The 27,028-nt window shown below is 42.2% G+C and overlaps 1 protein-coding gene across 2 annotated transcripts in view; it reads left to right on the forward strand.

The window, feature by feature from the left end:
• The window catches only part of sspo (SCO-spondin), a 343,053-nt gene that overhangs the window by 116,141 nt on the left and 199,884 nt on the right, over window positions 1-27,028 (forward strand). For both annotated transcript variants that reach the window (XM_062021522.1, XM_062021521.1), the window contains 7 exons: window positions 1,017-1,138; window positions 1,222-1,392; window positions 7,455-7,688; window positions 7,774-7,896; window positions 7,980-8,077; window positions 8,522-8,753; window positions 10,088-10,240. In XM_062021522.1, coding sequence (XP_061877506.1) covers window positions 1,017-1,138; window positions 1,222-1,392; window positions 7,455-7,688; window positions 7,774-7,896; window positions 7,980-8,077; window positions 8,522-8,753; window positions 10,088-10,240 — 1,133 coding nt within the window. The remainder of the gene's footprint in view (window positions 1-1,016; window positions 1,139-1,221; window positions 1,393-7,454; window positions 7,689-7,773; window positions 7,897-7,979; window positions 8,078-8,521; window positions 8,754-10,087; window positions 10,241-27,028) is intronic.

The raw sequence follows: 27,028 nt of genomic DNA on the forward strand, positions 1-27,028 counted from the left end.
CCACTTAAGCCGCCAGACTGCAGTAGAGTGTTAATTATCCTAAAATTTGTTTTTCTGCAATTCTAACTTTGACCACAGCGTCAGTTGCTATGTAGAGTAACCTGAGCGTGCAAACTCACACAAACTGGTTTGGCATGTGCCTGTTTTTGTTTCATGTTCCGGCTTAGATTTCTTAGAGTTTTTTATTTTTATTTAACATTCTTTTTCCTTTTTCTTTTTTTTTTTCAGAAAAAAAAGTTGGTAATAATGATTAAGCACATACAGCATACAGTATATGTTTGTTATGATAAGTGCTGACTAAAGTGTGACCAGTAGGCGGCAATATAGCAGATGAGCAGATATCTGTAAACTAAAACACAGAGGAAGAAGACAACTGTGTAAAGTTAAACTTTGATGTATAATTTGTGGATTTAATTATACAAATGGTAGTGTGACGGTTTAATGGAGCAAGTGATTGAGCACTTTCATTTTGACCTGTACCTCCTGCTGATTGGCTGCCAATGCTTGTGGCATATTCATAACCATTGCCAACATCATAAGGCACATCAAATGTCATTATCTTTCATGATCATTCATTAGTGGAGAGTATTTAAACATTTGACAATTTTTAATCCATTCAGTTGGTGCAAGAGGCTTACTAAAAAATTAAGACCAGGGGTGCCCAAACTTTTTGACTTCAGGGCCAAAGTGAAAATGTACCATGGACTACAGGCTAAACAACGATTTTACGCGTGAAACACAAATAGTCAATATGTAAATACAGTAATACAGTTCTTAAATTAGTGCAAATACGTTTGTAATATGGCATAATGGCAACTAGTTAACCTTGCGGACATGCCATTATTGGCTGTTTGAGCTTGAGAGAGGTCAGTATGAATATGTATTAGATTCGGGTCGTTATTTTTTGGTGGCCCAAACTAAAACCTTGCAAGTCAAACTTGGATGGCCTCACTTTGTTGTTTTGTTCCCAAGCAAAACAATTGTCTTTCATCATCTCCTGCTCGCTTGCTTCTTAGGTGTGTGTGCGCACAAACTGAATTTCAGTGCCCGGGTGACCAGTGTGTCTCTGCAGAGAAAGTGTGTGACGGACATCCAGACTGTCCATCTGGAACAGACGAAGCGGTCTGTCCAAGAAAAGGTGTAATAATAAGACCAATAGCTATTTTATATTTAATTTGCTCAACAGTATTGTATGTCTAAAAGGTCCTGAAACTTTTACAGTAACATGCGGACCCAACCAATTTGCCTGCAATGATGGCACATGTGTTGCCATGTCTATGCTCTGTGACGGAACACAAGACTGCCCGGCTGGAGAGGATGAGAACCGATCCAACTGCTTCTCTTTCATAACCCCACCTCCTTCACCTATGACCCCTACTTTGCTGAGTCCGGGTAAGGATATGACAGTGTGTAGAAAATGGTTAATGTATGAATATTATATTATACTAGGGTTGTACAGTATACCGGTATTGGTATAGTACTGTGATACTAATTAATCATATTCGGTACTATACTACCTCTAAAAAGTACCGGTCAGCCCCCCCCGTCGTCGTCACATCGTGTTGTAGTTGGTTTTATGAGCATGTTCGCCAGCGCACAATCACAGAGTACTTACAAGCAGACACAGTGTGTAGACAGAAAAAGGAGAACGGACGCATTTTGGCTTAAAAACTAACAATAAAGGTGAAGTTATAACACTGAAACGCCCTCAGAAAGAGCTTCTTTAAGACATGGTAAGCTAGCAAGCGGCTAAGGTCCAGCCGCAGTCAGCAGTGTTGTAGCTACTTCTAAATCACTAATCCTTGCCTCCATGGCGACAAATAAAGTAAGTTTCTTACAAGTATCATCCCTGCAGGACGAGGAATAGCTAAACATGCTTAACTACACACCGTAGCTCACCGGCGTCACCGCTATTGATGCCGTTCCTGAATGTAAACAAACGTCATTAGTGGATCTACACCTAACATCCGCTGTAATGATACCAAGTACAGGAGCGTATCTAGTCGATACTACTATTGTCATAACGTGGACTGTGGCAGGTTTTTTTTTCCCGAGATACAAAGAAGTTGGAGCGGACATGGCGTGAAGGTAAGGACATCATTTAATTTTACACTAAGAAAAGAACAAACAAAAGGCGCGCACAAGGCGGAGAACAAACGTGGCTATGAAAACAATACTGACACATGGACAGAAACTATGGACATAAAACAAAACTCGCTAGCTGTGACATGGAAAAACGAAACTTACTTGGCATGGCATGAAGCATAAACTATGGTAGCAAGCGTAGCATGCGTAACAGAGTTAATGTCGCCAGGACGACCAACAGAAAAAGACAGGCTTAAATAACAGTGACATGATTAGTGACAGGTGTGTGAGTACAAACGTGGAACAGGTGAAACTAATGGTTGCTATGGTGACAAAACAAGGGAGTGAAAAAGCAGGAACCAAAAAGAGTCCAAAAACCAAACAGCTCATGGCCAAACAAAAACATGATCAAAAGACATGACAACTATGATTTCATCAATATTTTTTTGCATCACAAAATCTTTTTTTGTCAAAAAAAAAAAAGTATATTATGTTTATAAACTTAGGATATATGTCCCTGGACACATGCAGACTTTGAATATGACCAATTTATGATCCTGTTATGACTTGGTATCAGATTGATACCCAAATTTGTGGTATCATCCAAAACTTATGTAAAGCATCCAAACAACAGAAGAATAAGTAATTATTACATTTTAACAGAAGTGTAGATAGAACATGTTAAAAGAGAAAGTAAGCATATATTAACAGTAAATGAACAAGTAGATTAGTAATTCATTTTCTACCACTTGTCCTTAATAACTTTGACAAAATAATAGAATGGAAAATGACACAATATGTTACTGCATATGTCAGCAGCTAAATTAGGGGCCTTTGTTTGCTTACTTACTAATAAAAGACAAAGTTGTCTTGTATGATCACTAATTTGTTTAAGGTCAAACTTGCAATAAGAAACATATGTGTAATGTACCCTAAGATTTTTTGTTAAAATAAAGCCAATAATGCGATTTTTTGGTGGTCCCCTTTATTTAGAAAAGTATCGAAAAGTATTGAAATACATTTTGGTATCCGGACAATAGGCGCCGATCCCGTGGGTGCTTCTGAGCACCTACGGACAATGCAGAGGACCCACGTAGGATTGATGGCAAATTCTTTCTCACCACCAGTGACGTGCTGTCAGGGGAGGCAAGTGAAGCGTGGCTTAACCATGAGATGTTCAAAAACGTGGTAATAAAATAAAATAGGTTTGAGATAGGCTCCAGCAACCCCCGTGACCCTGAAAGGGACAAGCGGTAGAAAATGGATGGATGCAAGTTTTAATATTTCTCTTTTGATCTATGCTTTGTATGGGATTTTGGTGTGGTTCCTGTATATTTTGATCATTTTCATGGTCAAAATGGAGGACATTCCGTGTTTCTTGATCAAAATAACGCAGCAGACGAGAAGTGAGGCAGACACAGGTAGTGCCTCCACGGCTACACACAAAATGTATTGAGCGTGTGCGTGCGAGGGGGCACGTGCTTTTTGCCACAGGGAAAAGGCAGGCCATGAGGCAGCAAAAACCTCTGCGAGAGAGAAGTGGGGGCTCTCAAGTTAGCAGACTCATGTCTCTCCAGCGAAAGCCAGCCTTTTTAAAAAAAAATTTAACTGAATTTATAACAAACATGGCATTTTTAGTAGAGTAAGCCAGCGTTTGTGGGCAAATATATTGTTTTATTGCTTGGAATGAAATTTCATTAAATGAATGTGTCTGCCAATATGGAGGATTATATACTGTATCCAAGATTAAATACTTCTCTAAATTGGACTTTAAGACAAAATGAATGTGATCATACAAAGTACGTTTTCATGGAGGATAGCTATTGCTGCTTCAGATACAAATAGAGAAAGGTAAGATACACTCACAATACTTGATTTATTTTGTCAAAAGCAAATGGGACCAAAAAGTATTTAATAACAACTTTATCAAATACTTTTTTTTACCCATTTATCATATCATAATATCATTTTTTTTTTTATGAAAGCGAATAACTCCCTTCTTTTTCCTGTTACTCTAATATGCAACCTAAATCAACAATGATTAGAGCTGGACATATGAATTTAAGTAAAAAAAATAAAAATAAAACCTCCAAAAGTATCTATGCCTCACCTGGTGTTTAGTTCACCGCACGTTACTGCTTCACCACCAAGCAAAAACCGCGCATGCTCAGAAAAGTAGCGTCAGTTTTACCGCCCGTCCGAGCACCCACTGGCAGAAATGTAGATCGGCGCCTATGATCGGGACAACACTAATCCAAACCACATTTTAAGTATTTTTATGGTAACCAAAGTAGAAAGTGGTTTAATGGCGCTACCTTCAGAGGGCGTTGTCTACTAAATCAATTTACTTAACATTTTTCACTCAAGTTGTAATATTGTATAAACATGCCCTTAATTTCCATTGAGGACACCGAGGTCACATCCTCTGTATTTTTTTAGGTGACAAAAAGACAATGATATGACTGACTGCAAACGGACTTTGCCACGATCTTTGGTTAATGCATAGCGCCTAAACCGCCAGACAACAACATAACGGAATGAAGTCCACGTTTACTTTAAACATATCCGATCCCAAATGTGTTGTCAACATAACATTAACATTAGATTATACCGACGTAATTTATGTTTGTTTCACCTAAACGAAATTGAAAAAACTAAATTGTGAAACGCTGACGGTATAATACTGTTGTCATGTCAGTCAGGTGCCGCGCAGTCCCAAACGCAGAACATGCCATGTGCGTAAAGCTTTGCGATTCGTGAAGAACCGCATGTGGAATGTACATTTTTGTATGACAAGGTGCTTCATATATAATTTTACCCGTAACGTATTCCTGGCCACGTCATGCTCTGTATCTGATTAGAATATAAAGACAGATTTTCTCCCCCAATCTACAGTGTCTCTCGTGGTGTGTGTCACTAGCACTTGCAATGCAAAGCAAAAGGTTGTGGAATGAAATCCATGCTGGCTTTGAAATTGAAGTAAAAATTTAACACTTATGTTTTAATTATTTTAACAGTTTAATTCGCTAAACTTAGGCATAGTATTAAAAAAAGTGGATTGATTGTTCATTGTCTTGCTCAAGATAATATTATTCATATGGTTCTATGAAACCCATGATTTCAGCCTTCAAAGCTTCTCTTGGACCAAATTTTGACCTCAGTATTTCTCAAATTCTAGTTACGGCCCTGCGTATAAATGCACATTTTGTAAGTGCAATATTTTACTGAAGAGTCTTTCTTTTAGTGTTGTCCCGATACCAATATTTTGGTAACAGTACAAAAATGTATTTCGATACTTTTCGGTATTTTTCGATACTTTTCTAAATAAAGGGGACCACAAAAATGCCATTATTGGCTTTTTTTTTAATCAAAAAATCTTATGGTACATTGAACATATGTTTCTTACTGCAAGTTTGTCCTTAAATAAAATAGTGAACATACAAGACAACTTCTCTTTCAGTAGTAAGTAAGCAAACAGAGGCTCCTAATAAGTCTGCTGACATATGCAGTAACATATTGTGTCATTTTCCATTCTATTATTTTGTCAAAATTATTAAGGACAAGTGGTAGAAAATGAATTATTAATCTACTTGTTTATTTATTGTTAATATCTGCTTACTTTCTCTTTTAACATGTTCTATCTACACTTCTGTTAAAATGTAATAATCACTTATTCTTCTGTTACCACAAATTTGGGTAACAATCCGATACCAAGTCGTTACAAGATCATACATTGGTTATATTCAAAGTCTTCATGTGTCCAGGGACATATTTCCTGAGTTTATAAACATAATATAAATTTTTTTAAACGAAAGAAGATGTTGTGATGCAAAAAATATCGACGTACTCATAGTAGTATTGACTAGATACACTCTTGTACTTGGTATCATTACAGTGGATGTCAGGTGTAGATCCACCAATTGCGTTTGTTTACATTGTGATGCCAGTGAGCTACGGTGTGTAGTGAAGCATGTTTAGCTATTCCTCGTCCTGCAGGGATGATACTTGTAAGAAACATACTTTATTTGTCGCCATGGAGGTGAGGATTAGTGATTAAGAAGTAGCTACAACACTGCAGACTGCGGCTGGACTTTAGCCGCTTGCTAGTTAGCCATGTTTTAAAGCACCTCTTCCTGAGGGCGTTTCAGTGTTATAGCTTCACCTTTATCGTTAGTTTTTAAGCCAAAATGCGTCCGTTCTCCCTTTTCTGTCGACACACTGTCTGCTTGTAAGTACTCCGTGATTGTGCGCTACCTAACATGCTTGTCTGCTTGTAAACCAGCAATGTCACGACGTGACGACGACGGGGGTGTGGGGCACCGGTACTTTTTAGAGGCGGTATAGTACCGAATATGATTCATTAGTATCGCGGTACTATACTAATACCGGTATACCGTACAACCCTACTTTCTTTTAAATTCTTCTGGATTGCCTAATTTTTACAACGCTAACAACTTGCTAGTTATTCTAGTTTTGTGTTAGTCATTAAAACAATTAACTCATTAAATCAGATTAATTACACTTTTGAATTGTGATTAGTCCTGATTAATTTCAGTAAATTACTTGTTTGCATAATTTTATTTCATTTTAAAAAACAGCCCGATACTTTTACATCTAATATTCAGAATCTCATACCGGAACGGTTTTTAAATGCACGTCATTTATTCGTTGCCAACAGTTTTATCTAAGGAACAGGCAAGGTTTATTTTGAAGTGGAATTTACCAGTGAGTTCATCAATCAGAGTCACCTCACTCATCTTTGCACTGACGTATTTTGACAGCTGACATATTGTTAACTGTATAACAAAATACTTTTCAGGTAACCATCCACACTTAAGGTAAAGGAGCATGTGCACTCAATATAAATTGTGTACGGTAATTAATCTGCATTTATTCTATATTAATGCAATGATTTTTTCTGTTTTCACTATTTTACTTTTCAAATAATATTTACCAATCCTGAATCATCACACGTTTCATCAAAGCGGCTATTGTTGTGATACTTAGTTTAAAAAATCTGTTCCTGGGCTCAACGTCTTTCAAAGATGTGTGGAGTTTGCATGTTGTCCCTGTAACTGAGTGGGTTCCCTGTGGGTTTACTTCGTCTTTCTTCCACCTCCAAATACATGCACCTGGGGATTGGCAACACTAAATTGACCCTAGTGTGTGACTGTGAGTGTGAATGTTGTCTATCTATTTGTGTTGGCCCTGCAATGAGGTGGCGACTTGTCCAGGGTGTATCCTGCCTTCCGCCCAAGTGCAGCTGGGATCGCCCCAAGGCGAGGGACAATTGGTAGAAAAAGAAAATCTACTGAAGGGACAAGTTTTGAATATTCAGTGTTTACTCTGACCTTCCACTGTCTCTGCAGCTTGTTGGTCCTATGAGTTTGAATGCGCCACAGGAGGGCAGTGTGTGCCTCAGGCTTGGCACTGTGACGGTGAGACGGACTGTTTGGATGGTAGTGATGAGCAGCCGTGCCCATCACTGTGTGGTCCTGGTCAGGTGTCCTGCCTGAGTGGGGACCAGTGTGTGCGTTACCAGCAGCTTTGTGACGGCCACAGAGACTGCAGAGATGCCTCGGATGAAAGTGTAGACAACTGTGGTGAGTCGCTAATGAATCTCTTAGTTTATGCCCAGTTGCTGCAAAGACCAAAGCAAGCATTGTTTATGGTTCTTTACCGTTATAGGCTCTGCCCGGATACCTCCCTGCCCAGACAGCTTCTCGTGTGATAATCGAACCTGTGTCAACATGACTAAAGTGTGCAACGGATTTCCAGACTGTCCCAAGGGCGACGACGAGTTGGTTTGTGGTGAGTTCTCTCAAGGTTCTGAGACAGTCTGAGAATTGTACAGATGAAAGTGACCAAGCTTAAATAACATGCTTGTGGTGCAGGAAAAAATGTGTCACCAGCACCTCCTGGTGGTAAGAATACTACTGTTGCCTGTCCAGAATTCACCTGTCTTGATGGCTCCTGTATCCATTTCAACATGGTAGGTGTTCTTTTTCTGTCTGTTTTCTATTCAGACAATTAAATGAGACATTTTCCAACGTCCTCATCTAACAATTAGAAACATATTGTAGTGATGCACACCAAAACAAAACATAGCGGTCTTGATTCCCATTAATGTGACTTATTTCTAAATGAGAACTTATTTTATTTACTTATTCAGCTGCCTCGCAAACACTGCTATTTCCATGCTGTGTCCCTTATTACTCACTTTTCCTACTCCAGTATTGTGTGTTTTACTAATCAGCATATACATGTCTCTGCATATTCATGAAGACAAACATTAAATGGATTGTGTGCAATAGTTTGATCATCAATCTCAATCACTATCATAAAAACTATTGTTTCAATCAAAATCTCACTGGAGTTACGGTAACTCTAAAGTATCTTGAAATGCAATCATCTAGCTCCCCATGTTGTTACCCAGGTGTGTAATGGTGTTGGAGACTGCCCGGACTCCTCATTGGCACCATTTGGAGGCCCTACAGACGAGCAGGGATGTAGAAGCTGGAGCTCCTGGGGTCCATGGAGCCCCTGCAGCACCTCCTGTGGTACAGGCTCCATGAGCAGGCACAGATCGTGTTCTTCAGGAGATCTTTTGCACCACTGTCGGGGTCAGGATGTCCAGAGGCAGCAGTGCTTCAACACCACCTGCCCTGGTATGGATGAGGAATATGTTCAATGTTTGCTATCTGTTTGAGGTGATGGTGTGAAGCCGTCATCTAACTACAACAGTAATTGGCCATGACACATGTGCATATCATGTTTATGGACACTGCGGGAGAGTCAGAAAGTGACCAAAAAACACAAAATGCAAAACACGTTTGGAAATACATATGATTGTTGTTCTTTTGCTTCACAACCAAAAAATACTGAGCCACCTATGAGTGCTTTTGACAAGAGTTATACGTATTTTCTTTCGGTCAATAAAAATGTCTAATGAGATGAGAAAAAATAAGTTTTGTCAATAGTCTTTTCTTTTCAGGTCATCGAGAGAGGTCTGAATATTTGCAAAATTTAAAAGTAATGTTGCTGAATAGGCAACACAGATCCATCTTGCTCCATCTTCTTATTCTCTGGCAGACCAGGAGCCTCAAGTAACTAGAGTTGCGTGGCGTTCCTACTAAAAACAAATATATGTTCAGAAAACTACGTACGCTAGTAAACATTCAGATGTATTAAAGTACAAGCACAAAGCTAAGCACATTTTTTTTAACATTGCAATCAACTTGAAATTGGTTCCAGATGTGGGCGTGGCTTGGTACACCCAGGCCACGCCCCGCCCCCCCCAAAGATGCGCAAATCATAGTGAAAGTAGCCATGTGCTTGAGCTTGGCACGGTTTGACCAATCACTAGTCAGTAGGAGATGCTTCTTTCTGGTGTTTTGAGTTTTTGCCGCGTCCCCGAGAACTGAACACTGACTGAAATAAAAAAAAGAAATTGTCGTGTCAGGAAGAAGGTGAAGAATAATAATAATAATATTATATTAATAATATTCATATTTCTTTGATGGGCACATCAATCAGTCTAAGGGCGGAAAGTTGGCACTTATTTATGTGAACTGTTACCCAGCATCACCTCTTTGTGTTGCTAAAGTATCCACAGCCTGTAGAAATGTGTGTAGGTCAGCCAATAAGTTGGCCTGATGCAGTGCACAAATCCAAATCAACGTCAGTTTTAGTACATCTCATCTTTGCCGTGAAAGACGGCGTACGACTGTTTTTTGTGCTTAAGCAAGCTTGTTACATGAGGGCCCAGATGCTGTGTTAAGACAGACTGTGTGTTATGACAGACTAGATTCACACAGTCCAATCATGTGTTAACGAATGAGGGCCAGCAGGTAGCACCAAAAGTATTTGTGGTTAGCTGCCACAAGTAAATTAATGTATGGAAAACACTGACGTCTGAGGAATATGAAACATTAACTATCATATCTGGACACAGAAAGAAGGATTTTAGACCTGTGAAATAATGTGTCTTCCTCTTCACCAGTTGATGGTCAGTGGCTGCCATGGGTGACTTGGTCAAACTGTTCCAGTGGTTGTGGAGGAATCCAGGTCCGACACAGAGGCTGTATCCCCCCTCGAAATGGAGGCCGAGACTGCTCCCAGCTCCCAGGTTCATCCAATCTCAACATGGAAATCAGTAAGAGCTGCCTGGTATAAATAATACAGTTTAAAAAATAGTAAAATGACTTATAGAGTGAAGGCATATCTTTCATCATTATCATTTGATATATTGTCTGTTGCGATAGAGTTTTGTCTTTATTGTGTTGTCATATAAAACATATGGAGACAAATATATATGTTTTGAAAGCATCAGTTAAGGTCTCTATGTAAGGCATGATTATAATAGATCTGTATATTGGACTGCGGTATATCTTCAAGTAGAGTTTGTCCCCCGTATTGACGCTGTACTTGTTTCACAACATGCACAGTCCATAAGGCAGTGGTGTCAAACTCAAGGCCTGGAGACGGAAGATTTTATTTCACAACATGTTATTTGGTCTGCAAAATCTCAAAAATAATGCCTACTACACCAAATATGAAATACAGTGGAGCCTCGATTTATGAACTTAATTAGTTCATTAACAGGGTTCCTGAATCCAAAGGTTCATATAGTGAAGCAGAGTTCCCCATAAGAAACAATGCAAACATGAGTAATGGACAAAAGTCCCTATTTTAGTAAAGTTTTTACACTGTAAACACAATATAAGTGCTATACAGTACTCTATATCAAACAAACATAACAAGGAGTAATGGATCAACTTTCTATTTAATAACAAGCCAAAACAACAAGCTGAACTGTTTTGTATACGCTGTTATGCCCACAAGCATACACACACAGAAGCCACCATGGTGCACTCCCAATTTTTCAAAATCACAAAACTCCTTAACTTTAACAACCATATTAATACAATAATAAACATTTAAGAAAGTAAAATCCACCCACATAGAGCAGACAAAAAAGAAGCAGACAGGGTGAGCAAAAGATACGGGGCTTCTCTCTCCCCACCGCCTTCCGTGTGTGTGTGTGTGTCTGCTCTTGTGTTTCTATGAGAGAGATACAGAGATAAACAGTGTGTGTATAAGGACCGCAAAATGCCACCCATTAGCAGACATATTATCTGGCGTTTTGTTTCACAATATTATGGAAAACCAACTTTTCTTACCTTGTGATACCTGCTGAGGTACCTACCTAGTTATTGGAGAGTTCCGGTCGGACAGTTTTTCACGGGACACATTTCCGGCGTTGTTGCACTAGTGAGCCACGGATGAGAAGATGCTGCTCCGTTGTTGATTGAAGTAAAGTCTGAATGTCATTAAAATAGTTAGCTCCATCTTTTGACACTTGTTCCACTCCCGTCTTTGCACGCTACACCGCTACAACAAAGAAGACAGGGAGAAGACGCTGTCGAAGGTGAGCCACGTAAATAAGACCGCCCACAAAACGTCGCATCCTGAAGCGACTCTCAGAAAGCGACTTGAAGATGGTCTGTTAAACATAATCTATGCAACATTTTGACTAAATAACCACCATTACATGTTATGTAGACCACAAGGAAATGGTTTAAATTAAGAAAAAAATCAAAACATGACCCCTTTAATGCACCTTATAATCCGGTGCGCCTTTTGTATGAAAAAAGACCTGAATCATCGGCAGTGCGCCTTATAATCCGGTGCGCCCTATGGTTCAGAAAATACGGTACTTTTTACAAGAGCTTTCAAAGTTAACATAACGTGTTAATTAATTACCCAAAAAATGTCTTTAATCATGTAATAAGGGCGGATTAATCATGCAATTTATTTTGAGCACACATGTTCTTTTACCGTGACCGTGGATGGTTACCTGAAAGGTGCTTGGTTATGCAGTCAGTGATCAGGTCAAAATTCACACAGAAGGTACTTTAAATAAAACTGTGAGCACTAGGGATATGACGATACAGTAGATACTGCGATATTGCGGTTTCAAAGTCTTCAAAATACTGCCGTGAGGTGTGACGATTTCAAACAAAAATTTAGTGAGTGTAAATTTTTGTCACTTAAAACAAACTCAACTGTGAGTTTAAAAAAAATATCTGCATGAAACAGTGGCTGTTCCTGCACAATGATTTTAACTTAACGATACATGTTTGTAGTAAGATTTTGATACTGTTGCATCCCTCGTGAGCAAATAAATTATGCAAGTAAAACATAAAAAATTTTAAAAAATCATATATGACGTTCTGATGATAAAAGTACATTTATTTGATTTTTTAACATATTTTTAAATGATGCAAGAAAGTAATTTATGAGAATTAATCAAGATTAATCACAATTCAAAAGTGTGATTAATCCGATTTAAAAAAAATATCTTCTTACTTCTTCCACATAATTTAAACGCAATTTACAAGCAAATATTTGTTTCTTTTGAAAAAAAAATTACAATATGTACAATAATTGTATGCATGACTACTTCTCATTAATTATTTCAAAACTAGTTAATTTAGTAAATTTGTTTGAAATTGGAATTATACACAGTGGAAATATATACTCATGATGTGCTATATGCCAAGTCATACCCTGTTTTGGTCATAGGTTTGTGTTTTGTTGTGTTTGGTTTAGTTCCTGTCCAGCGCTCTTGTTTTTACTTCCTGTTTTATGTGTTGCAAAAAATGACTTTATTCCTGCTTCTGAGCGCTGGCTCCCATATCCGTCCTTGATTGGTAGTCCCAGGTATCATTATATATGCCAGCCCTGGCCGTTGAACAGGGCTGGTTCATTGTTAATGTTTATCTTTGGTTTGTTTCATGTGCTGTCATTACGCTGACAAGCTTGTTTGTTACCTGATGAAGTTTTGAGTCTTGTGCACTCCATAGCTGCACTTGCCTTCTTTTGACATTAAATATACTTTTACTTGCACAGCGTTTGCAGTCTTTTGCATCTTGGGATCACATGTTGACCGAACTCTGCCGAGACAAGACAGAATGTACCTGCCAACAAGTGATCTTGGAGAAGGCTACAGCATTACAAAGATGACAGATTTTAAGAGACAATTTTTTTTAAGGCGTGGGGCTGAGACAGATATGGGGATCAAAGGGCCATCTGGTCTCGATAGATTCTTTGTGGCCATGTGACAACAATCCTGCACGTCAATCGAGGCTGGCGGAGGCGACACGCCGTCACAACATGCAGCTGACTCAAACTCCTTGGCTGATAAAGTTTTGTACCAGCTCACATCCACTTTCTTGTCGGCCACCAATGTGGCCAATTCGTGGATGCCTGCCTCACCAGCGGCACCCTGCATCTGGATGAGAATTTCTTCTTCTCGTCCTCCTCTTTGCCAGTTGCGGCAGCATTGCACCCACCACTGCCACCTAACACTCACCCGTTGGTTTCAAGGACCTCCTCCATGTCCTTCCTCCACCCTCCCTTGTTTTTGCACTTTTTTTTCTTTTGGGGACTTAAACATCTGCAATCGTTTTTATTAGGGTGGAGCTCCTGTCACGACCTGTTGACAACGGTCTGACTTAATCATGTTTTTCCTTAATTTCTGTATTTGGTTCCTGTTCAGTGATCTTATTTATTCCTGCCGGCCTCCACCACTTTGATGTCCGGTTGAAAAAGTCATTAATCGGTTGACTGTGGATCTGATACAAAATATGGCCCTTCTAATCTTGCGAGATTTCTGTGATGGCGTAATACAAAGAATAACGTTCTCAATCGCAACTGACAGCAACAGAGCAACATGGCAGACAGCACCAAAATAGTTGACAAACATTGCACCCCTGAATATTAAATCTAAAGTGTGGTAAATGTTCGGATTGTTTTTTAAAAAGAATGGTCAGTTAGATAAAAGTATAGTCATTTGTAATGTTTGGAAAGCAGCGATAAACTAGCGGCAGCATGACTAATCCGAGCACTCACGTGTTGTGATGGCATTAAGACCCTCAAGCGGGCGATGTGGGAGCTAGGGATGCTAATGCTAGCATAGCTACCATCTGGCAAGACAAGGACATCCATCCATCCATCCATTTTCTACCGCTCATTCCCTTCGGGGTCGCGGGGTCAGCTACAATCGGGCGGAAGGCGGGGTACACCCTGGACAAGTCGCCACCTCATCGCAGGGCCAACTCAGATTGACAGACAACATTCACACTCACATTCACACACTAGGGCTGATTTGAAATAATTTTTGCCCCAACTTAGCCACAACTTTGCGAGCATCTACTACACCGTTCATTGTGCTAAAGATAAAGTCATAGCTGCACAGTAACCAGAATAATGGCACTATGAAAAGTATTTGAGCTTCTACACTAAAGCTGCTGTTTAGTATATTTGGTGGCACTTGTGTTCCTGTGGTATTCTAACACCTCTACTTGATACACAGCTTGCTTTTCTATGTCATTTATTGTTGCTACCTGAGCAAACATCAGTAAAGACATGGTAGCTTTTCCAAAACTCTTTCGTTGACATCTTCTTTTCCTAAAGTTTATGGATTGCAATGCCTTGAAGTTGATAGTTCTACTATTTTCTCATAATAATCACATGACATTACTCTGACATTATACAAAATCCATTTAATTTTCATTTCTCACCATGCATTCAATCGCATCAAATTGTAATCTTTTAAAAAGTATGGTTAGTGAATCGTATCGTAACCTATGTATCTAGATGCATATCAGATTGCCATTTAAGGTATAAATGCACATCCCTAGCAAATAGTCAGTAGTTATTGTGCTGTTTGGTGAAAATGATGAAGATAACAATACTACAACACATTTCAAAACAATTTTCTTTGACTCTCACTTTTTATGTCGACAAAAGTGTTCACAACCTTTGTCGGCGTCGACTTAAGCAGGCAACTTTTTAGTAATAAGAAGAACACTGTGGACCAGGACTTGATGGGTTGGTACACTAAGATAGGCTGTTTATATAAACAAGACCGACTTAATCAAGTTCGACCATATGAAATTAATGCAGGGTCACGAAAGTAATATTATGATGAGATGTTTACACACCTTTATTGGTTATTATTAAGCCTGTGGGACACCTTTACTCTGGCGTGGCCTGCGATAAAAATAAGTTTGACACCGCTGACTTTAAATAAATACTAATTACTGTAATTATTGTAACTAAATCAATTTCCCCTCTGACACTATTTTTCATACACATTTGAGATAACTGCTGAGCTTACGTGGTCGGGCCACATTGTTGAGTGTGTCAATGTTTATGTTTCAGGTTTGGTAATTTTGTCCTTTGTATTTTGTCTTCAACTCCAATTTCTCTTAACATTAATTGTAATGTGCCGGTAATAACCCAAAATGCTTTTTTACAATTTATTTTTCTGAAATGAACAAAATGAGTCCCTCTGTCTTCTACAGTTGCTGAGGTGTTGAAAGTGCTGAAAGTTTTGTATCCCTGTTTTGGGCATGGAACCATGTTTGGTAACTTCAGTGGGAATGAACAATGGGTCTTGCTTTAGAGCTGAGTTAAAGTGTCCCAATCAACCAATAAATCAGTAATTCAATCAGTCAATCAATCCATCAACTAACCCATACCAACATTTCACAATAACCTTAACCTAATCACAAAGCCATTCACCCATAATCCATCAAATCACACACAAGTTCATCAACATTTTGTAAAAACAAAAAAATAAGCTAAAAGCTGTCATTTTACTGTTTTGCAGACTTGGTGTTCTGCTCTCATCATGCTTCACAAATGATTCTGGAACCTGTGTGGTTGAAGTCTGATTCCTTTGAAATAAAACAAAAAATGGTGTACTTTCTGTTAGGCTTGTAGAAGTACTATAGCCTAAAGGGTACCTATGATGATTCTAATCTACATTTAACACACTTCCTTGTGGTCTAGATGAGAGGTCTTCAACAGGAAGTTCACAATCAAATTTTTTGTCGATTACTTTTTTCAATATTTGTTTTGTATTTCCCCAAATTTTTCTACAAATGCAGGTCAGGTTCCCCATGATTGGCCAAGCGCCCATTTTCAGCTAAATATTTATGTCTAAACGTTACCTATTTTGCAAAGCTAACTTTTCTTACCTATTGGTACCTGTTTCTGTGAATTTGGGATCTGCATAAGTCCCGAAAATTTGAAATCAAACCATGGAGGCATGGCGGAGATATTTATAAAACAATCTTGCCTTCCTTCATGCTTCCTCCAAATGAGCCATTTAGAATTTGTGACGTTTTCCCAAGCGTGACGTCATAAATGGTAAAGTTTTACCCAAAGAACTTTGCGTGATTCCGCCATTGTAGTCCAACTTTGTCGCCAATAAGTTCCTTCTTTTTCTCTATCATCTTGTTGTGGGACAGACTGGCTCGTACATGCACATGCAGCCTCCGCTGTTGCCATTTCTAATACAAAGTAGCGTACAGTTCTAACTTATCTGTCAGCAGTGATGGGCAAGCTACTTGGAAAATGTAGTAAGTTAAGCTACAAGTTACTCTCAATTAGATGTAGCTAAGCTACAGGGGAAGCTATACCTGGAGAATTGTAGCAAGCTACACTACAAGATACACGGCAAAAGTAGCTTGCTACATCAAAGCTACATTTAGAGGCATTTATATCTATGAGCCCACATGTATAATATCAGTGTTAATGTAACAGAGTGTACAAATGGACCATATAAGGGTCCATTACTATTAACTTGGGCTGTCAAACGATTGAAACATTTAATCGCGATTAATCGCATTTTGTTCATAGTTAACTCAAAATTAATTTTATATTATAAATTAAGGTATCATTTTTAATCATTAATAGGTGTACCCTAGACAGGTAATTTTCATGGGGGGGGGGGGCTATACCAGCTGTAATCGGTGATATTTCTACCTGAATTGTTATGTACGTGAGGGTTGGAAGGAGACGACACCACGAAGAGCTTAAGGTTACCAGGTTTATTGTAACCTTTGATGATTGTGTGGGATGTGTATGCTACTCTAAGTGTTGGTTGCAGGATTAAGTGTAGAATTAACCATGTAAATAATTCAAGAGGATGTTGTACATGCGTGATGGATGAAAAGTTCGTCTGACCAAGAGGGTAGGCACAAGGGAGATCCAGGGACAGGCAGGTGGTCGAAGGCAGGCGGCAAACAACATTGTCCAAGTCCAAAACGAGTGATCAAGGATTGAGGGAGGCAACTGCAAGGAGAACAAGGGACGTCAGTCAACAAGACAAAAAGGGGCAAAAGACAAAAGCAAGGCGAGGACAACGAGAGGGAAGCCATAGACGTAATGCTTACTACAAGAGTTAACGACGTTCCGCCGTTGGATCAAAGGAGTGACTGGATCTTATGCTGTCCTCTTGATTGCTGCCTGGTGCGCAGATGAAAGACAGCCTGCAGCTGCGGCGAAGCGTGGGCGTGGTGCGCACGGCGCGTGCGGGGGCGTGTACTGGCATGCTGCCAGATAGAGTGTGGGAACCTGCTGCGGAAGAATCTTGGGTTCGCATCCGCGCCGTGACAGTACCCCCCTCCTTAGGCGAGGCACCCGACGAGCGTCTGAGGGCCCCCGGGTTGGCGCGGTAGAAGTCCTCAAGAAGAGAGGGGTCGGCAAGGTAGGAGGCCGGCACCCATGATCTGTCCTCCGGTCCGTATCCCTCCCAGTCGACCAGGTATACCAGCCCCCTACCCTGTCGACGGACCCTGAGGATCTTCTTTACCGTCCAAACCGGGTCACCGTCATCCAGGAACCTAGGTGGCGGGCGGGGTAGGAGTAGGGGGAGATAAAACGCTCTCCGACACCGGTTTTATTTGGGACACGTGGACCACAGGGTGTCGCTTGACCGAGGGTGGGAGAGCCAATTTAACAGATGCCGGGTTGATTATGGAAAGGATGGGGTAGGGACCAACAAAACGGGGAGCTAATTTCTTTGACGGTACCTGAAGGCTGAGGTCCTTGGCGAGCAACATGACAAGTTGTCCCGGCTGATAGGATGGGGCCGGGATGCGATGTTTATTGGCGCTGCGGCACATCCTTTCAGATGCCTCAACCAGTGCCGTACGGACGGCTCTCCACACCCTCTGACACCTCCGGATGTGGGCCCTGGTTGAAGGTACTGCGATCTCGAGCTCCTGCTGGGGAAACATGGGGGGTTGATAGCCCAAAGAGCATTCAAATGGAGACATACCGGTGGCGGAGCTCTTCATGGCGTTGTAGGAGTACTCAACCCAAGGAATAAACTTGCTCCAGGATGTAGGTTGACGTTGTGCGACACATCGGAGCATGGTCTCCAGACTCTGATTGGCCCTCTCGGCCTGCCCGTTGCTCTGGGGGTGATATCCGGACGTGAGGCTGACCGAGGCCCCGATCCCTTTGCAAAACGCCTTCCATACCTTCGAGGTAAACTGGGGCCCACGGTCAGACACAATGTCCATCGGAATTCCGTGTTGTCTGACGACGTGCAGGGTGAGGAGGTCCGCCGTCTCGGAGGAAGAAGGCAGCTTGCGGAGTGGAACGAAGTGGGCTGCTTTGGAGAAACGGTCGACGATGGTGAGTATGGTGTTGTTACATCTTGAGACGGGAAACCCCGTAACGAAGTCCAAAGCGGTATGTGACCACGGACGAGCAGGGATCGGCAGAGGATGAAGGAGGCCGGCTGGAGGTCGATGTGACGGCTCACTGCGAACACAAGCGGTACAGGCGGCGATGAACTCACGTGTGTCGGCGGCCATAGATGGCCACCAAAACCGTCTTCGAATGAAGGACAGGGTCCTTTGGAACCCTGGATGGCAGGAAAACAAACTGGAATGCGCCCAATCCAGAACCCGGGATCGAAGTTCGCGATGAACAAACAATTTCCAGGTGGTCCGCCCCTAGGTCCTGGACGAGAGTGAAGGGCGCCCTTAACCAAATCCTCCACCTTCCAGGATACCATCCCCACTATACAAGACGGAGGAAGGATGGTTTCGGGGATTGATGGGTGGATGATCTCTGCCATGTGCACCCTAGAAAGTGCGTCCGCCTTCTGATTCTTGGAACCGGGTCTGTAAGATAGAATGTAGTCGAAACGGGAGAAAATTGCTGCCATCTAGCCTGACGGTTGTTGATCCTCCGAGCTGACCGGATGGCGAGAAGGTTACTGTGATCTGTCAGGATCTGGAACTGGTGCTTTGCCCCCTCAAGCCAGTGTCTCCACTCGGATAAGGCCTCATGGACAGCCAGTAGCTCTCTGTTGCCAGCGTCGTAGTTAAGTTCTGCTGGAGAGAGTCGCCTGGAGAAAAATGCACATGGGTGGAGAAGGTTATCGATCTTAGAACGCTGCGAAAGTATGGCCCCTATCCCAGAGTCCGAAGCGTCCACCTCGACCAAAAAAGGACAGTCCCAATCAGGGTGGACGAGGACGGGAGCAGAGACAAAACTGGTCTTGAGGCCTCTAAAAGCACTGTCGGCCTCAAGGGACCACACAAAGTTAATTTTGGACGAGGTGAGAGCGTTTAAGGGTGCGGCAATTCGACTAAAGTTTCGAATGAATCTCCTGTAGAAGCCTGCGAATCCCAAGAATCTTCTGAGTTCCGTCCTAGATGCAGGTTGTGGCCAATCCAACACGGCCTTGACCTTCTCGGGATCGGCCTTGACATGGCCCCTTTCGACGATAAAGCCAAGAAAATCCACTGAAGAAGCGTGAAAACGACACTTCTCTGCCTTGACGAAAAGCCTGTTCTCAAGGAGCCGCTGGAGGACGAGACAAACATGCTGCTGGTGCTCTTGTGGGTTGCGAGAAAAAATTAGGATGTCGTCTAGGTAGACCACAACGAACTGGTCCAACATGTCTCGGAGGATGTCATTGACCAACATCTGAAACACAGAAGGAGCATTGGTAAGGCCGAAGGGCATGACCTTGTACTCAAAGTGGCCAAGGTGTGTATTGAAGGCCGTCTTCCATTCATCACCCTTCTTGATCCGGACCAGGTGGTAAGCATTGCGGAGGTCCAGCTTGGTGAAGATGGTTGCTGGGGCCAGAGGTTCGAAAGAGGAGTTGAGCAAAGGTAGCGGGTATTTGTTCTTTATGGTTATGTTATTGAGATGTCGGTAGTCGATGCATGGCCTCAACGATCCGTCCTTCTTGGTCACGAAGAAGAATCCAGCTTCCACAGGAGATCGAGACGGGGTGATGATTCCGGATGCCAGTGATTCCGTGATATATTCCTTCATGGCCTCCTTTTCGGGAAGAGACAGGTTGTACAAGCGGCTGGAAGGTAGGGAAGCACCGGGGAGCAGCTCAATGGCGCAGTCATATGGTCTGTCAGGAGGAAGAGATTGAGCTTGTTCTTTACTGAAGACCTCCGCTAGGTCGTGGTAGCATTCCGGGATGGAAGCTAAGTCAGCCTGGTGCTTGTTGGTCCTAAAGGGTCTGCTAGGGGCGGAGGCTGCTTTAAGGCAGTTTGCGTGGCAGAGGGTGCTCCATGCCATAATCCTTCCGGAAATCCAGGAGACATGTGGGTCGTGCTGTCTCAGCCATGCTCTTCCCAGAACCACCGGAGCGACGGGGGCCTCCAATACCCAGAAGCGAATAGTTTCCATATGGTTCCCCGATAAGGTGAGTAGTAGAGGCTCCGTGCGGTATTTAATGGACCCAACGGACGTCCATCCAAGGCTTGGGCTGGAAGGTCCTTGTCAAGAGACACCAAGGGAATTCCGTTCTGTTGGGCGAACCCGTAGTCCATCAGGCTATCGTCAGCCCCAGAGTCCAAGTATGCCTTTACTGCCACCCTTCTATTGTTCCATGTTAAAGAGGCGGAAAATAGGATGCTAGGGTTCCCTTGTCCCTGGGGGAATGTTGTGTGGCTTACCAGGATCCCCCCTTGCTGTTGCACCCGGTCTCTAGGTTGGGAGGGGCAGTTGCGGATAATGTGTCCCGCCTCACCGTAGTAGAGGCAGAGATGCTGCCTCAGTCTTCTTTCCCTCTCCCCCGTCTCCAAACGGGTTCTTCCCACTTGCATGGCCTCGGGTGCTGACATCGCTCCCTGACAAGGAGGGGATCTTTCTCCGTAAGACTGGAAAACAGGGGTCGCTCACGCTGCAGGAGGTCTCCTAGCGCCTCCACGGGCTCTCTCGGTTGATCGCTCCAAAAGTCTCTGGTCGTACTGCAGTGCCAAGTCAATGAGGGCTCCACAGGAGGTTGGTCTGTCCCTCAACAAACCGTCCTTGATCTCCTCTGAGAGTCCTCGACGAAACGCACTCTGGAGGCCCTGTCGTTCCAGCCGCTGTCTGCCGCAATGGTCCGGAACTCCAGGGTGTAAGCTGCCACCGAGCGAGTTCCTTGCTGGATGGTGTGCAAGCGTCCTGCGGCATCCCCCCCATCCTTGGGGTGGTCGAATACGGCCAAAAATTCGGACCGGAAGACTGAGTAGTCGGTGCCGAGGCCTAGTGAGTTGTCCAAAGCTGCAGTACCCCATTTGAGAGCAGGTCCGGCAAGCAACGAAAAAACAAATGCAATTTTGGCCCCATCGGTAGTGTAGCGTGAGGGTTGGTGCAAAAAAATTAACTCACATTGCACCAAAAAACCCCTACAGAGCTCAAAATCACCCTCAAAAAACCTAGGGCTAGCAATCTTGGGCTCCTGGCTAAGGGAAGTGCTACCAGAGCTAGTAGCTGGTGTAGCATGCTGTCCTGTTACCAAGTCTTGCACTGGACTGGGGCCTAGCTGGTCCAACTTAGTATATAACTTGGTGAAAGTTTTCTCAAAATTGTCCTCTAATGCCATAAAACGAGTCTGGTGCGTCTTAAGGACTGAGCACATTTCCTCCAAGTCCGGACTTCGTGGGATCCGAGCCTGGTGAGCGAGACTAGGCTGGGGGTGTCTTCACCCCTTGCCTCTGATGGCTGCTGGTTAGCGCCTTGCATGGCAGCTCCCGCCATCAGTGTGTGAATGTGTGTGTGAATGGGTAAATGTGGAAATACTGTCAAAGCGCTTTGAGTACCTTGAAGGTAGAAAAGCGCTATACAAGTATAACCCATTTATCATTTATTTATTTATCACGGGTACAAGTGGTCGAAATGAGTTTCCTCCGCCGGGTGGCAGGGCTCTCCCTTAGAGATAGGATGAGAAGCTCTGCCATCCGGGGGGAGCTCAAAGTAAAGCCGCTGCTCCTCCACATCGAGAGGACCCAGATGAGGTGGTTCGGGCATCTGGTCAGGATGCCACCTGGACGCCTCCAACCGGTAGGAGGCCACGGGGAAGACCCAGGACACGTTGGGAAGACTATGTCTCTCGGCTGGTCTGGGAACGCCTCCAGCCAGAAACCCCTCTTACACCCCACCCCACCCGACCCTCATATTCCTAAACTGACGTACTAGCATTTCTTTAGGCGCAAATATCACAGAATAACATTACAAAACATCTCTGACAAGCATGATCGTAATGTAAGACATTTTTAGTTTGTTAATGTCAGGGTTTCCCCTAAATTGCTAAAATACCTGTGGCGGTGGGGGCGTGGTTAGGAGCGTGGTCGATGTGACATCATCACTTGATTTGCCAGGTGGCATATATTCTTTAAAAAGGCAAAAACATGTGAATATATATTTAATTCAAATCTGTTATTATTAAGTATAGTTTTAATATATACTATTACAGGGATCAATAAAGTAATTTATATTATATTCTTCTTCTATATTTTATTACATAATTTTGTTTTGTTCTATTTTTAAATTGTTGCTGTTTATTGAACTGAAATTTAAAACTTTTTTTTTTTTTAGATTTTTCCAATCCTTTTAGTCACTTTTTCTTTAATAAAAAGGACTGGCAACAAATCTAGCATCTATTTTTGGTGTTATTGGAGACTGCACTCGTGTTTCGAGACTCTGTTTAGATACTGTCGCGCTATGTCCGTGACGAAAAGCGAGCCTGACATCACACTTGCTTCACGTTGCCGGGAGCCTTTCTCTCATTAAAAGCCAACAGTGTCATCTTAAATTGTGAAGATCGCTGTTCGCGGGCATATCTCAAATATATTAAAGTACCAGTACCTCCACAGCGTGGACACGCTGCCTCCGATCCAGACAACCCCTTGCCTGTAGGTCACGGCATCACAACATAGGTTTCGGGAGCACAGTGATTAAAAGTTAGTCTTTTTCCGGCCAAATTTTCGGTGCATCATTTGTCAATAGTGCACAAATAATAAACTATATATAACCATTCATACTGTAACTACCTACTGGTGTAAATGTGTATGCAAGTGCGTTATGGTGGTCATTTTCTCATGGTCTGTGAACACATCGTGTCGACGGAGAATGATAAAGTGTTGTGTGTCCTAAAGTGAAGCACGGAGGCAGATGTGTGTGAACGGAGGAAATACCTGTTGGAATTGGGCCCGTTGTTAGCATAAAATTGGACTTTGTTTGTTTTCTCCCAGACGCTACAATACGGTATGACTTTATTTTGTTAGGTGTCTTGACATGTTTTGATGTCGGTTCGACTGTTTCTCTCTAAATGTTAGGTTATCACTGCATCTTAACCGTAATCTGAATACGGAAGTGAAGCACCACCCACCTCTGAAAAACGCGCACAGCAGGTTTTTACTGCAGAGATGTAACCTCTTCTCAAGAGTCCTTTCTTGTCAGGAGAACAACTTGCCATGACTTTTAACCTGATATTTCCATGAGGCAAACTTTCCTTTGTCCATTTCTGCTCACTTGTGGCTAATCAGCAGCAAGTGAACTGCAGCCAAGTTCCCCCCGTTGCTGCACAGCCCGGGTGTCACAAAGAAAGTGTTCGCGTTAATCACCCGATAAAAAAAAAATTGTGCCGTTATTGAAATTTATAGTTAACGTGTTGTTATCCCGTTAAGTTTGACAGCCCAACCATTAAGTATCTGTCATTTAGCTGGGGACACCCTACAACTACCTCTCGAGGTCCCCGTACCTCACTGTATGTATTTATTTAGTTTGCTTTTTCTTTGGCTCACCCCTATAATTGTATTCATTTTCTGTACCTACAGTAAAAAACAGCATCTATCTATATCTTTACAAAAAAAAACAATGACTTGTGTGTTGTTTGGGAACAGTTGGTATGGTTTATGTGCAGTAAAACTTTTCATGAACTCAACTCATCTTAATGTGTGTTCCTAAATTTGTGTTGGACGTCTTAGATGAAGAGAGCAGTTATGATTTTGGTTTACAGAGGAACGAAAAACTGGGGAGCACGGTGGAACAGCGGTTAGTACTGTGAGCCTCACAACACGAGGGGTGCTGGGTTTGATCCCCGGGCTCGGGGTCTTTCTGTGTGGAGTTTGCATGTTCTCCCCATGACTGTGTGGGTTCCCTCCGGGTACTCCGGCTTCCTCCCACCTCCAAAGACATGCCCCTGAGGATAAGTTGATTGGCAACACTAAATTGGCCCTAGTGTGTGAATGTGACTGTGAATGTTGTCTGTGTTGACCCTGGGATGAGGTGGCAACTTGTTCAGGGTTTACCCCGCCTTCCACCCAAATGCAGCTGGGATAGGCTCCAGTACTCTACAACCTCGAGAGGGACAAGCGGTAGAACATGGATGGATGGACAACTAAAACTAAGGGTTTCTCTAAACACATACATTTGTCTTATTATGACCAAGGGCACGCATTATTGTGGGCTTCCTGGAAGTCGTCTTCATCACTCAAGGAAAAATCTAATCTGCGGGAAAGAATCCCTCTGCCATTTTCAAGCATGTCTTTTTTTTTGGAGTCATCAGCTTGAAGCGTCCCTCTGTCTCTGACTCCCTCGTCGTCTTGTAACATGAGTGTGAACGTTATCATTTTACTTGCTAGTTTTGATGACCCGCCTTTTCTTGTCTCTGATTGGCCAGTCCGTAATGTTTCGTCCAAACCTTAGCCAATTGTGACTCATCATACGAACAACAACCAATCATCATGGATTTTCTACGTATGTATGGATGTTCTTATTCATCCAGGTCATTGTATTTTCTCTGTATTTTCTCTCTTTGTAGCTCGATTCAAGATACCTAGCTACGTAGGTCTAAAAGTAGCTAAGCTACAGGAAAAGCTACTCGTTAAAAAAAGTAGCTAGGCTACCACCAAGCTACTGGAAAATGTAGTTAAGCAACAAAGCTTAGCGACATGTAGCTTGTTACTGCCCGTCACTGTCTGTCAGTAGACTCCATATGGAAGCGCTAGAAACTACAACATGGCTGACAGGGGGAAGACACAGTCGAAGTGGAGGCACGTAAATAAGACCGCCCACAAAACAGGGCATCCTGAAGGGACGGTCAGAATGCGGCCTTATGATGATCTGTAAAAGATAATCTATGCAAAATGTGGCCCAAAAACACCTTAACATGTCATGCAGACCACAAATAAGTGCTTTAAATGCTTTAAATCATAACATTACACCATAAATGGATGGTTTTGTAACATGCCAAAAAAACACAACCAGAAGATAAATAACCCTATCTTCCATCTCAAAAACCACAAGATATCAAGGTTCCTTTAGGACCAGTTTCATTTAAACACAATTGTATACGATATATAAGTAAAGCGACCTTGGCCTGGAAAACGTTGAAGATCCCTGGTTTAGATAATAAATCGAAAGTGCTTTGGTGTGAATTTTGCGCCACATCCACATTTTTGACTCCCTTTATTGGTACGCCTGGAAAACATTTTGTTTTGGGCGGCTGTCTTTTTAGAAGCAAATTCACTTCTTCACACTCAGCCCTCTCAGGCTTACTGACCTTGGTTCTTTAACCCGCAAGCCAATTTGCTGGTGCGTAAGTTACGAGTAAACGACAACTTATTTACAAAAGTATCAGAATTTCTCTTTTGAAATTGTATACTCTTTAAATATACATCTTAAAGACATCACCATTATTTTTTTTCCAGACATGGTCAAAAACAAACTTCATAGCAAATCTCTAATCGGTGCTATTGTGCTCATGCCACGGTTAAATGAAAATAATACTTTTTCCACGTCTATATTGATGTGGTATGTAAGTGCAATTATATATAGGGCAGTGAATGTAAACAGTGGCATAAAAATACACATTGTCAGTAGCAGCCATAGGAAACAACATGGCATATTAACAGAACTACCATATGTACCGAAAACGGTTTAAAATATGTGTTTTGTTTCGCAGCAAAGTCCGGTTCACACGTACTGTATTTCTGCGAGATGGAACCTGATAAATCAGGTGGGTTTAGCAAGGAGATGTGAGCAGAGCTTTTTGGTCAGTCTGACCTCCTAAGGATAAAAGCTGTTTGTCATTCTGTAGTTTCTGGCCCGGATTTACCTGTATCTCTGATCAGAGTGCGGCAGGTATAATTGTCCATATGCTGGATGCGGGCAGTCTTTTAAGATGCTTTGTGTTTTGCGCAGGCAGCGTTTGGTGTACACCGTGTAACCATCTGGGAGATCAGTCCCAATCGTTTTTTCAGCTGTTTTCACCACCCTGTAAATCACCTACTGTTTAGATTAGGTGCAGTTCGAGAACCACACCTCTGCAGTGTACATAAAGAGTCTGCCCAACTCTGTTTCAAAGTTGGTAGAAAACTTGGAGTCCTGTAGTCACATGAGGGGCTTTTGACCAATCGGAGAGAAATAACAGAGGATCTTTTAAATGATTGATCAAAAGCCCCTGACATGACCACAGGGCGCCATGTTTGCGACCAACTTTGAAACCGAGTTGGCAATTACTCTCTCTATACACAGCTTTCTTCTATACACCAGCAGACCATACGTCAGTACACTCTGTATTGCACAGTTGTAAAAAAAATAAATATTTGAGACTCTTTTCAGCTTCTGGGCATTTCCTAAAACCGTAGTGGTGTTCCTGTCCGAAGAAAGATACCTCAATATTGTCAATTATTCACTCTATCCACCACCTCTCCATATATGGTGAGAGGTGGATAGTCAGGATGAATTTAGTTGTGAAAGTCCACAATGATATCTTTTTTTATATTAAGAGCCAGGTTGTGGTCTTCACACCACTCTGCCAGCAGTTAAA

The sequence above is a fragment of the Entelurus aequoreus genome, linkage group LG15, assembly GCF_033978785.1.
Source record: "Entelurus aequoreus isolate RoL-2023_Sb linkage group LG15, RoL_Eaeq_v1.1, whole genome shotgun sequence".
NCBI classification, from domain to species: domain Eukaryota; kingdom Metazoa; phylum Chordata; class Actinopteri; order Syngnathiformes; family Syngnathidae; genus Entelurus; species Entelurus aequoreus.